Here is a 12,927-nt window from a genome sequence, read left to right as displayed (position 1 = left end):
CCCTACTCGGGTTACAAATTAGCGCTACCCAACTCGGCGATTAAACAATCCTGTCAGAATTCCTATAAACATTGGGTTCTGTGCTGCATTAATCCATGTGGGATTTCAAAGGTTACTAATAAATAATAATTGCGTGTGTTGGTTCTCCCTAACTAATTTATTTATGCGAATCTGTACGAGATCAAGCATTGGGGCCTATGAATATGCAGCTGAGACTTATCGAAGAGGAAGACAATGAAAATAAATGCTTTGAATTATGGCAGTGAGAAAGGCTCTTCTTCTTTTTAGAATATAGGAAGGTGAAAGCAATCAAGAGGAAGGGGAGTGACCGCAATACCGACGAACACAGAAAGAGAGAGTGCTCGAACAGAGGAGGCAACGACGGCCACAGAACTTCCATAAGACGGCGAGGGAGCTTCCCACGACGGCGAGGGAACTTCCTAGGACAGCGACAGAGGTTCTACAAGCGACGCCTGCGAGACTGCGAGACTAGGGTTCTTTGTTTTTTCAATTTTCAATTTTCCCTTTTATTTTTCAGTTTCAGAGAGGAGAGGACACAGGAGTGGGGCTGGGGCTGGGGGATGAGTTGGGTGATCAATTTTTTATCAGACCATTTATGAATCTAATCAAATCGATTTAGTGATAAACCGATCAATCTAGTTCAGTTTTTAGAATTATAATTAATAGAATGGAATTCAAGTTTGAAGAGTGTGAGAATTGATTTAAAAATCAAATTCTTTTTGGTTTGATTTGTAAATAAAGAAACAATGAAAATTAAAATTTTCAAATGAATTTAAATAATTTATTTTTTACGAGAATAAATCCTCTCAATTATTTTTTAACTGAGGGAGTAAAATGTAATTTAAGACCTTTTAAAAATTTTCTTTAATATTTTTTTGGTCTAACTTATATAATTAATAACGAGAGATCGTATTTTATTCTCTCAAGTGAGAAAAAAAATTTGAGAAGATCCAATTCCCATTTTTAATTGTTTAAAAAAAAACGCTTGAATGAATTATAATTCCTAACCTTTCAAACAAACTCTTAATTTGTTCCCATAGAGTTTCAATTTAATTCCTAAAATTTTAATTGCATTTCTTTAGTCCCCAAATTTTACAAACATAATTCGTATTAGTCCTTAAAGCAATTTTTTATGACAAACGTTAATGAAACGCTGACCTAAACAATCAAATACCATGTTGAACTCTATAAAATATCATTTTAGTTCTGACACTCAAATAATCCCAAAACAACATTAAAAATTATGTTTATTAAAATATTTTCTCCCAAAATAAATAATACGAGACTATTTTGAGACTATTTAAATATCAAAACTAAAACTACACAATTTTACAAGTTTTAATGTGATATCTGACCGTTTATATTTGTACTCCATTAATATTTATATGTTAAAAATTATTTCATATATTAATGTGAATTTATAAAATTTTAAAATTAAATAAAAATAATTAAAATTTTAAGAATTAAAATTCGTATGTAAATTTAAAAATTAAATTAAATATTAACTCAAATTATACTTATTTAGGAGAGTAAAAAATTAATTAATGGAAGTTCAATAAATAAAAGAAAAAAAAACTTATGCAATATAAATTTAATTTATTCGAAGAAATGGTACATATATAACATTTTCCAATAAGATACCAGTGAATACTAAATATTACATATTAATTATAACAAACAAGACAAATTAAACATCCAACCATGTAATACAAATACTCTCAGGTCTTAGCAATAATACCCTTCCTAGTTGATATAGTGTCATATATATGACATTATACACCACTTATTATTGATCTCTATAGTCTTCAAAATACTGCATAATCATATATAATATTAATAATTATTCTCTCAGGATGATACTTACTTTTAAGGAAGAGTGTATCCTGCAAATAAAAAGGAGAATATGTTAGTTAATTATTTTAACTATTTTCCAAAGCAATATGAGTGTTCAGAAAATATATAATTATTAGCATCTATCCCATATATTATTTCATGCCAGTGTCAGACAGTTAATAAGTATATTACTTTTTTTTTTTAATTTTTAAATCAACTTGTAAAATTTGCACACATATAATATTTGTGTAGAATAATGAAAATCCAACACATTTAAGAAATCAAAATTTCTGCTACTACAGTAATTTACAAGTGGAACAAATCAATACTTTATGTAGAAAACTATATCATAATATTAATATCAATCATATATTTAATCATTAATATGCTGAAATATGTAATTAAATAATAGGTAATAGTATCTTGCTTCCATGCATGCTTTCTTATTAATTAATTAAGCATTAATAGGTAACAGAATTTCTGTTTCATACAACATGCTATATAGCAACTAAAAATGTATGACTATTATTTAAACTACCAAATAAGATGTTTAAGATTTATTTCATAATTATGATCTAGCATACAAATTTTTAGGAATATTCATACACTAATTTTTCTTAAGATTTTGTAAAATTTATTGTAATTCCTTTTTATATTATCAAATTAACATTAATCTCACCTTAGTCTTCTTTATAAGAGTTTATAACTTTATATTATCTATACAATAATAATGTTTAGTGTTATATTTTATGAAATATAATTACAAAAAAGGTAACAATATGTTATTATTAAAACAACAATATTATATGGTCGATAAATATTATATTTTTTGCTAGCACTTAATTAGCAATAATTTATAGGAATTTTAATTTGCACAAAAAAACATATAATTTACATTTATATTTATCAGAATTTACACAGATGAATACATCTTGCACTCATATTTTTCAGAATTTGCACATATACATTAATAAAATTGATTTGTTATAGACAATTTAGTATTTATACTGATCAAATAATAACAAAAAATATTAAAAATTACGGACTCCGAAAGTTTCTCATATCAAAATTTCAAAAAAAGTCAATATATTTTTAAAACTAAAATTAAAAAAATTCATTATTGAATTTCATTAATAAATTTCATCGAATTAAAAAAAAAAGAAACTTACTTCCACATTTCTTTCCAACAGGCCTGTTCCTAATGTTGCACCTCTTAGGGACAGTAATGGCAGTGGCAGGGTTGATCTTAGCCTGTTTGGCCAATGGTGACAAGAGCACAGCACAAAGACATCTTGGAGAGGTTCTAAGCAAAGCAGAAACCCTAGCACAACATGCTGGTGGCACTTTTGCCCTTACATCTTTTGTTGCACCCAAACAAGGACTTAAGCTTGCAGCTGCTGACCCTATTGGTGTCCTTCCACACTCTCCAGCACTCTCTACATTCTTATAATTATTTGATGTTAATAACAACACCATCAATGTCACAATTGTAGCTCTACTAATCATTGATGACTCCATAATTTCAATATATAGTATTATCACTCACTCACTCACTAGCTTAGTTTGATATTAGTACATTGAATTGAGGCTTAGGAGAAGCATGTATATATAGTGCAGTTAAAGGGTTTAAATGGGGCCTAATTTTGCACTAGTGGGGTGGTTGTGATTTGTGAATATATGATATTCAACATATATAATCATAAAGTCCATTGCTATCTAGCTAGAATGTTCACACTCAATGAGCAATTCAGCATATCTTAGCATATAGAGTGTGATATAGATTGCATCAAATAAACACAAGGTATTGGATTTTGTTTCTTAAGAAAAAAGTTGCTTTAAACCACCCCTCCTCATGTCTAGCACATCTTATAATTCTTCTTTGTATAAATATAATTATAAAAATTTGATAGTGATGATAAAAGAAAAAATAAAAAATAATTTGTGTCACTGTGTTTAATATTTTTATATTATTTTTGTCAGAAAAGATATAAAATATACTAATTTAATATTTTAAAATATAATATTTCTATTCATATTTTACTTGTCAAATACAATTTTATATTTTTGTATTTATATTCCAGTGTCTTCTGTTTATAAACGAACAAAGTCTAATAGACACAACAACAAAAATTCCTTTTTTCTTCAGATATCCTCCCTAACTTTCTAAATCCTTTCAAGGTTTTACCACTTATACTAATATCAATTACCTAAGATGTCTCATTCTATTAGGAAGATTTAGAACTTAGAGAGGTGTAGATGTAATGAAAATACCTAATGTGAACATGGGAAAAGAAGTTGGCAAGACAAACTTTGATGCACTGTTGGTAGCCTCATAATTTGCTCCACTATGCATGCTTAGCATATAAAACAAGTACACGTGGTTTTGTTTGCATGAGTGACTCACTATGCTAAGGGTAGAAACAAAAAAAGATCAACCAAATTTATTGGTGAAGCTATGCTTTTTTTTTTTTTTTAAATCTTGTTACATTTTTAGTGCTCTATGCCATTGATTGCATTGGAAGCAATTAGGTGGTATAGGAGACAATAATAATGATGTTTTTTGCATTGTTGTTTCTAAATTATGATATTTGATTGGGATTAAATTAAAGAACTCATATTGCTTGGAAATTTCAATAGTGCAATTTTGTCATAAGCCAAATAAGATCATTAATTTGAAATTAATTGGCTTAGAGGTTGATTATAACACATAGGGTGTACATGACCCGTCTCGATCCGAAGATTCGGTCCGGTCCCAAATGTTTTAGGGGCTAATTTAGTGTGATTTTATCGGGTTTAAGGTCGGATAAAGGTCTCAAAAATAGATCCGGTCATTATTTCGGATCGGGTCCATACTATAGCTCGGGTCACCCGAACTCGACCGGTGGCCCGGTCATCATATACATTTAATATTTTGTGTTATTAGTGATGAATGATGGTAATTCTTATGTGGAATTTAAATATTGTAAACTTTAATATTTTGTGTTATTAGTCATTATAAGATTATAAGTTAATGTTTTATGTTTAAAATGCATAAGACTTTAGACTAATGTATAATATTGTATTATTTGTATTGATTTAAATATTTGGTATTATTAGACAATATTAATATTGATTATGATTATACTTTAATTTTAGAGAATGGTTGGTTCTTGTTATATTTTTTTAAGTAAATTTTACTATGCAAATTATAAAATAATGGTCGGAGATTAGGTGATTTTTACATGTTAAAGAGCCGATTTTTACCCGATTTTCACCCGGCTCGAAGGTGTGTAGATTTCATCGAGTCTAAAATCAGATTAGGGTATAAAAATTAGGTCCAGTCTATATTTCGGATCAAGTCTGGATTAAACCAAATCCGATGTGACCCGCCCCATATACACCCCTAATAACACATTTCAATCTTAATTGAAATTTGGACACATGAAGATTATACATACAGTGTGCTTTTATAATAGTCAATATTTTTTATGTTTCACAAAAAACACTATTTAATTAAAAAAGTAATGATATAGATTGTATTAACATTTTGCAATAATTCAATAGTTCAATCCAAGAAGTTATTTCAAAAATAAAAATAATAATAATTAATTGCATAAACTCCTAACAACGTCCATACTTTTTTTTCTTTAACAGAAAATGAATATAATAGTCAAAATAAGTGAAAACTCAAGTACAATTAATTTCACGTAAATCTAATAACTGAAAGCTGTTAAATAAAAATTTAGTCAAATCAGTCAAATCATTTAACGTCTTTCAACTATTAACTTCACATAAAGTTGATGCACCTGAATTTTCACCATCAAAATATTAATATATAATTCAACAATTGAACGGCTAATATACATTCTATAATAATTACTAAATGATATTCTCTCCCCTCCCCCCCAAATCTTTTTCTTTTTTATTATTTTGGTTGCTGATTTGTCACAATTTCATCTCAGTTGCCTAAAGCAGTATATTTGATGATTTTAGTTTATTTTATCATTCAAGTTGCTTGTTGCTTATAGTTTTGGAACTCTTCATGGGTGCTATCTTGGTAGGTGAAGAATGATAATTGATTAAGGTACTTATGATGTAGTCATTGCATCATTCTAATTTAGTTACAAAATATTATGCATGATTCATTTAATATTTTTATCTTCACTTAAACAAGCCTAAGTTAATATAATATGATATCTCACTTCATATATGTAAAAAAAATAGCTCATTGGCTCTTTTAATTTACATGATAATATATTACAAATAAAAAAACATTATTCAAATTAGGGTATGAGTAGACACAACACTTCAAAGATTTGATTCAGTTAGTGAAACAAAATATTAAATCCTCAAAATGATAACTATTGTTTGGATTAAAGTTACAAGATAGAATTATAGAAATCTTCCCTCAACTATTTCATATTTGGGGGTTTCAATAATCTTGAAACCAATAGGGAGCTAATCCTATCTAATTGAGAAACAACCTAGGTTGTCATAACAATGGTTATTTACAAAAGAAGGGAGAACAAAATCAACTATGGAAGTTGTGCATTCGGCTTGCGTTTTCGTTTTCTATTTTTATTTTTAATATTTTCTGCTTTTAGAATTTTGTGAAGAAAAAAGAGAAAACAAGAGTGAAAACAGAAAACAATCATTTTTTTCCTTCACAAAATCCTGAAAACAGGAAACATTAGAAATAAAAACAAAATGAAAACACAAACTAATCAAATGAATGTTGGCTAGCTAGAAAGGACTAACAATATGAGCCAATTTCAACATGAATTCAGGTACGAGGCGTCTCCTTGGAGGAGCCAAGGCATCTTTGGCGCGTGCATCAGGATCGTTAGCATGAATGTAGCTGACAAGATCTTCGAACATGGCATCCGTGCCACCTCTCATCGGATCCTGAAAGGCACAGATCAGAAGCAGATCACATAAATGGTTATCTTGGAAACTGAAGGAAAATACTTGGCAAAGCTTGTCTGTGAAAATGCCGAAAGGTGGACTCGACCAGTCAGTTACCTGAAGAAACACATCTGTATGAGTCTTCCCTTCATAGAGAATTGCTTCAGCTTTGACTCCAAGTTTTTTAAGAGTTTCAGCAAATGATGTACTGTGAAAAACAATAGCAAATTCAGAAAGAAAATACTCAATTTCATAACTCAAAAGAAGCAAACAAGGAGTGATTAAGGGTGTGTATGGATCATCTTATTTTGCCCGAAAATCAATTTTTAGCTTTTTCTTTTAAATGAGCTGCATACAGCACTACAATTCTTTTAATTCGATCGAATTAGTCCGTTATCAAACATAAACAAGAGTTGTAACATATAGCATATCTCGCAAATTCGATGGCCGCCGTTGAATTTGTATGTCCCTAATAGCTCGCAAACTTAAAACACCTTTTGAAAAAGGCTTAAGCTCAAACCTAGCATCTGATGGAATCGAATAATCTCCAGTGCCATGAAAAAGAACAATAGGAGGTAGCAGAGAAACAGCATTTGCCATGTTTGGATCTTGAACCATTACTTCTGGTGAAAAGCGTCGTAGGCCTTCCTCTCCTTCCATTATGCTGCAATATAAAAGGCATCATTCGAATCTCTAACATAACAAAAGCAGAGGGGTTCATGTTAAACATTTTAACTCACTTGAACACTAATTAAGTACATACCTTAAAAATATGGATCGATAAAGACCTCTGTTATGGAAATGATCTACCAGATTAAAAACATTATACCTGTTTAGATGTAGAAAATAAAAAGTAAACAAAAAAGATCAATGATGCAAATCTTAGTACTGAATTTGTTGAAGATCATGGCGTTTAAGCAGAGGGAAGGAAGAAAGGACTGAATAAGACAATGAATAATAAGAAGCCAACAATGATTCGACATAGTGTGCTGTGTTGATGAATGACAAACACTAATCTTTGTTTATAGTAATGATTTTATAAAAGTACATACCCGCCGGACAATCCAAAATAAGCCTTAATCCGAGAAAGACTCCAGGAAATACCCTCTTCTTTGGCAGCCTCTTTGATTGCCTGCTCCACAATCGCACATGCGGCAATATGCGCCCCAGCTGACTGCCCCATTAGGTAAATTCTATACAGAAAAAGAGCCATGAAAAATATATTTAACCATTTATGCCATTAGGTAAATTATATATCATAAATCATACAACTCGCTAAGGAGAAGCGCCTCAACCCTCAAGAGTTGCCGGAACCAATCCAGTGACTTTGAACAAACTTTGGAATTTAAGATATTTATCACTAACCTGTTAGGGTCACCACCATATTCTGCAATGTGATTGCACACAAATGAGATTCCTTCGGAAGCATCAGCTAGCATATCGCTCATGGTTCCCTGAGGAAAATTTCTGCAAGTAAAACGATATGTCAGGTAACAGTGAAACAGGAAGAATGAAGACATAGCAAGCATGATGTTGTGTTAAGGTGTAACATAGTTTTCTCCAAAAAGAAGAACAATATAGAAGAGTTCACATAGAATTCAGGAACCATTTCAAGCATATAACTAATTTCTGGAAAGGCCAATTATTTTCATCATAAAGAATAACACACAATGTTCTACAATTAAATACCAAGTTATAGCAGGTCCTACAGAATGTTGGTATATCATGAAAAAACTATTGAATCATTGGATAATGTATGATAAATTAGTAGCCATTAAAGCAACTGCATTACTGGAAAAGAAAAAAGAAATGGAAAAGAAGGAGATAACTTCGAAAGATTAATCCATCACCTGTAATCAATGCATGCCACAATGATATCTCTCTCTGATAACTGTTTTCCTAGAAGAGAACCCCATGCTTTGTAGCTGCAAAAATACAAGAACATCAAAACTTGAAAGAAATGAGTTGGTGTATATAACAATTTACACACATGAACCCTTCCAAAAAGAAACCATAAAATTAGTAGAATTCAATCACTTAGAGATTAAACAGTTTAGCCAATATTTAAATGAAGCATGAGCATCACATACCCAATAATCCAGGCTCCACCAGTAATAAATGCGACAACTGGTTTTGGACCATTGCTATTTTTTGGTAAATACAAGTCAAGCCTGTAAAAGATAATAAAAATAATTAATAAAACTTACATCACTTATCAGAAATAGTAATAACCAACTAAAAACAAAAGAAAAAACACTTATGCTCCAATGATGATCATTATGAGAGATACTAATGCATTCAAACAAGAATCTGAACATATATATATATTACTGAATTTAAACCTTGAATAACTCCTGGGAAAATCATAACTGCATAACAACCAAGTGCAAGGAATTGTATGATCCATTTGTAGCCTATCCTGAATAAAAATAGCAAATCAGAATGCATCGAAAACTTGTTATTTTAAAATATCCATGTCAAACAAACAAACAAACATTACAAAATATAGGTAATTAGTTAAACTCTCAAGTCTCAACCTAGCATTTTAACCATTACTTGTTAGCTATCGATTCACAATATTATAATTCCTAACAAGTATGAACTACTAAGTCAATGGAACTGCACAATAATCACTCATTTTAAGCAGAACCTGTAAAGTGCGAACTTATGAATACCATAACCTACTGAAAATAAGCGAACAAGACAAAAACCAATCATGCAAATTATAAAAAGTTTATAAAGCTAATCAATACTCTAGTTCTGCCTTGGTACTCCATATGATAATATAAGCCTCGAAAACTTACGTTTATGGAAATCTCACAGTTCCAAATCTCAGTTTTCCTGAATATATGCTTCCAAGTATACAAACTCCCAAATCATGGAGACAAAATGCTTAAACATCATGCCAATTTTCCTTTTTCTTTTTTTATTTTTTGTTCAACACATTGACACACATCCACTAGATCAATTCATTGACATGGACACACATTTAGTGATATAATTCCATACCCTTTAGATAGCAATTGCAACATATATAACAGAAAAACAAGCACAATGGCTTTTCTCACCAAGGGAAACCTATCTACATCAATCAAACGCCACCATCACTACATCCTATCATTAACAATGACAACCAACAAACCATTAAAATCTTAAATCCCTTTCAATCATTGGACTTAAAATGTTTATGGTTCCACATATGACCAACAGGATCAGCTCCTATATCACTTTTTCTTTCAAATTATCGCCATTTCTTCAACTCATAAACCATATCCATAGACAATTCATCAAAATTCAAGTCCTTTTCAATGCAAATTCTACATGTAACCAAAGAAAAACACACACAAACAAAACAATAGATTAGATTAAGATTTGAGAATCATACCCAAGATATGCCAGCATCGTCAAGAAAAGCCTTGTCAATAGAAATGTTTCAGATGCAACATGCCTAACTTCCTCACCAATTGAAGAAGACGAAAACTTTCTACCACCACCACCACCACCGCGACGATCACCATCGACGGTTCTGATTTCATTTCCATTTCCCTTCCCATTGCCACCACCACCACCATCGGAGATCGAAGGAAACGAATCCTCACTCGCATTGCGCCTTCTCCTCTTCTGACCACCGTTGTTGAAGCTCGACGCCTTTGGAATGTTTGGCTTGGAGGGCATAACGGTCTTTACGTTGGTGACGTCATCTAAAGAAGAAGAAGAAGATGCTGATGAAGAACGTTGAAGGAGCCTTGCAGAAGCGTCATCGGTTTCAATTCCTTTCACCACCATTATTGTCGTTGCATTAACAGATGAAGAAGAAGAAGAAGAATAAGGAGAAGAATGAGTGCGACTTGGAATTGAAGAAATGGAAAATGGAGGTGAATGATCCAAAGCAATTGCACCCCTCTTGTTCTTCATAGATATCGGAAGAAGCGTCTTAGATGCCATTTTTATTTTTTTGGCTTTGTCTTTTCTATTTTTGGAGGGTTTATTTTTTGAAATTTTGTTTGGTTCGATTTGGGAATAATAATAATAATAATAATTAAAAAAGAAGGGTTTTTACTTTTTTAGTCACCAAACAAAAGAGAAGATGGAATTTTGGGGATAAGAGGAGGTTGGGACAACTGTTAATTGGGACAGTTGGGTTGTGAAATTCGAAGTGTTGAGAGAGAGAAATTTTAGGGTTCTGGGAAATTGGGGATTCTGAAGAATGAAGAAGGAAGAAGAAGGTGCTTACTTTGTTGATTGGATTTCATTGCTGCCAATGTGGGGTCCACTTAAGTTTTTGAGTAAAAGACAATTGTAACAGATAACTACCTTTTTTGAGCTCTAACTTCTTCTTTTTTTTAATTAAAAAAATTGCGTTAATAATTTCTTCTCCTTTAATATTCTAGAAATTGTAAAATAGGATGTATTGGAAATTCTAAAAAATTACACAAATATCAATTTATATGATGTTTGCATTAGTTGATGACATTATTTCAAATTTTTACTTAAAAGCTTCTTATTATATTGATAAATTTGTGCTTTTTATTACTCTTATCAAGTGAGTATGGATATAACTTCATACTATTATTATTATGAAACATTAAGTTTGAGAACTTAAATGATAAAATATTATACAAAATAATTTATAAGTGAACATTTTTTTTCCGTGCAAGAAGTGAACATTTATTTCAAAGTCCTTCGCCCATACGCTTTAGTAGCATGATTAAAATATTAAATAATTTATAAATAGATTTAGACATCCAATAATAATTTATAACATATTTGCAAGAAACATGTATGGATAAAATACAGCTTGGCCTTTGCTTATAGGAGCATGCATCTGTCTGTGCATTGATGATTGATCCATAGCAGTTTAAAAGCTGGAATTGCTTATTTGGCTTTTGCTTCTATTAGGCCTCACCCTTGATTTTATCTATCTATATAATTTTACATTCATGTTAATAATTATAAAAAAATAACTATTAAATCAGTTATTTATATAAAATATTTATTAAAATATAAAATATATATTAAAAAATAATTAAATAATATATGTATCGTTTTCGTCCCAACGTTTGGGATAAGTCCTATTTGTGTCCTTAACGTTTAAATCGTCCTATTTGTGTCCTTAACATTTGTAGAAGTGATTCAATGTTATCTTGCCGTCAATTACACATCATAAACGTTTTAGTTTGAGTTTTAAAAATTTCTTCTTGAAGTTAGAATATAAATATCTGTGATAGAATCGATGATCCACTCCAAAAAAATAGCTTATCAATAGTTGAAACTAATTCCTACAACATTTACATAATTCACTTTTCTATGAACATAATCGAATCTAAACACAATAGTGGGTATAATATTAAAATCAAACACATCCAAGTGAGATCTAATTGAAAATGAATACATCCAAGTAAGAATCATTGAAAAATATAATCTGATTTATTAGTATAATTGATAGTAAAATAACATTGAATCACTTCTATAAACGTTAGAGATACAAATAGGACGATTTAAACGTTAGGGACACAAATAGGACTTACCCCAAACGTTGGAGACAAAAACAATACTTTGCTCAATAAAAAATTATCTACTAAATCAATTATTTGTGTATGAATATATATTATTTTATATATTTTTAATATATATTTCATATTTTATGTAATTTATACAAACAATTGATTTTATGATTTTTTTTACACGTAACATAATTATTTTAATATAATAATTTAATTTAAAAAAGTATTAACTGTGAGATAAAAATATTTATGAATGAATATTCATTTTGATTCCAGATAATTTGTTGAAGGACTACTAGGTCTCTAAGAGAAAAATACTCATTTCGATTTTTGATATTTAATTTTGTGAGACTGATTAATCTTTTTATTAATTATTGAACATATTTATGTGACACGTTAATCACTAATATATCATCAATTTAATTTTTATAAATAAAAAATTAAAAAATAATTAATATTTATTAGTTTTACGTAAATTTAGCTAATATATTTAAAAAAGATGACAAAAAAATTAAACGGTCTTGACAATTATCTTTAAAAGATATCAGAAACTTTTAACAAAAAAAATTATCAATTATAATTCGCTCTTAAGAGATAAATTAATAATTTAATATGTCATTTAAATTTATTTCATTAATACAGAGAGAAATATCGACAGAAAAAGTAATTCAAGTATTGACAGAAG

At 29.9% G+C, this 12,927-nt stretch overlaps 2 protein-coding genes across 2 annotated transcripts; both read right to left on the bottom strand.

The window, feature by feature from the left end:
• Positions 1-1,659: 1,659 nt before the first annotated feature.
• LOC127741174 (non-specific lipid transfer protein GPI-anchored 15) lies at positions 1,660-3,439 on the bottom strand. Its single transcript, XM_052253118.1, has 2 exons — positions 3,024-3,439; positions 1,660-1,904 (listed from the first exon to the last, which is right to left on the bottom strand). Exons 1-2 carry the CDS (start codon positions 3,370-3,372, stop codon positions 1,888-1,890), a joined length of 366 nt encoding a protein of 121 aa, XP_052109078.1. The 5' UTR covers positions 3,373-3,439; the 3' UTR covers positions 1,660-1,887.
• A 2,709-nt stretch (positions 3,440-6,148) lies between these two features.
• LOC127748389 (isoprenylcysteine alpha-carbonyl methylesterase ICME-like) lies at positions 6,149-10,961 on the bottom strand. The gene is given in 10 exon segments (XM_052262879.1): positions 6,149-6,738; positions 6,856-6,946; positions 7,259-7,402; positions 7,502-7,567; positions 7,791-7,931; positions 8,104-8,205; positions 8,589-8,663; positions 8,829-8,973; positions 9,081-9,157; positions 10,124-10,961. Coding segments are annotated over 10 exon segments (1,563 nt in total). The 5' UTR covers positions 10,684-10,961; the 3' UTR covers positions 6,149-6,576.
• Positions 10,962-12,927: the final 1,966 nt, after the last annotated feature.

Source organism: Arachis duranensis, chromosome 1 (genome assembly GCF_000817695.3).
Source record: "Arachis duranensis cultivar V14167 chromosome 1, aradu.V14167.gnm2.J7QH, whole genome shotgun sequence".
Classification (NCBI taxonomy): domain Eukaryota; kingdom Viridiplantae; phylum Streptophyta; class Magnoliopsida; order Fabales; family Fabaceae; genus Arachis; species Arachis duranensis.
The sequence above is the reverse complement of the archived record's forward strand: the minus strand, read 5'-3'. Positions and strand labels throughout refer to the sequence as shown.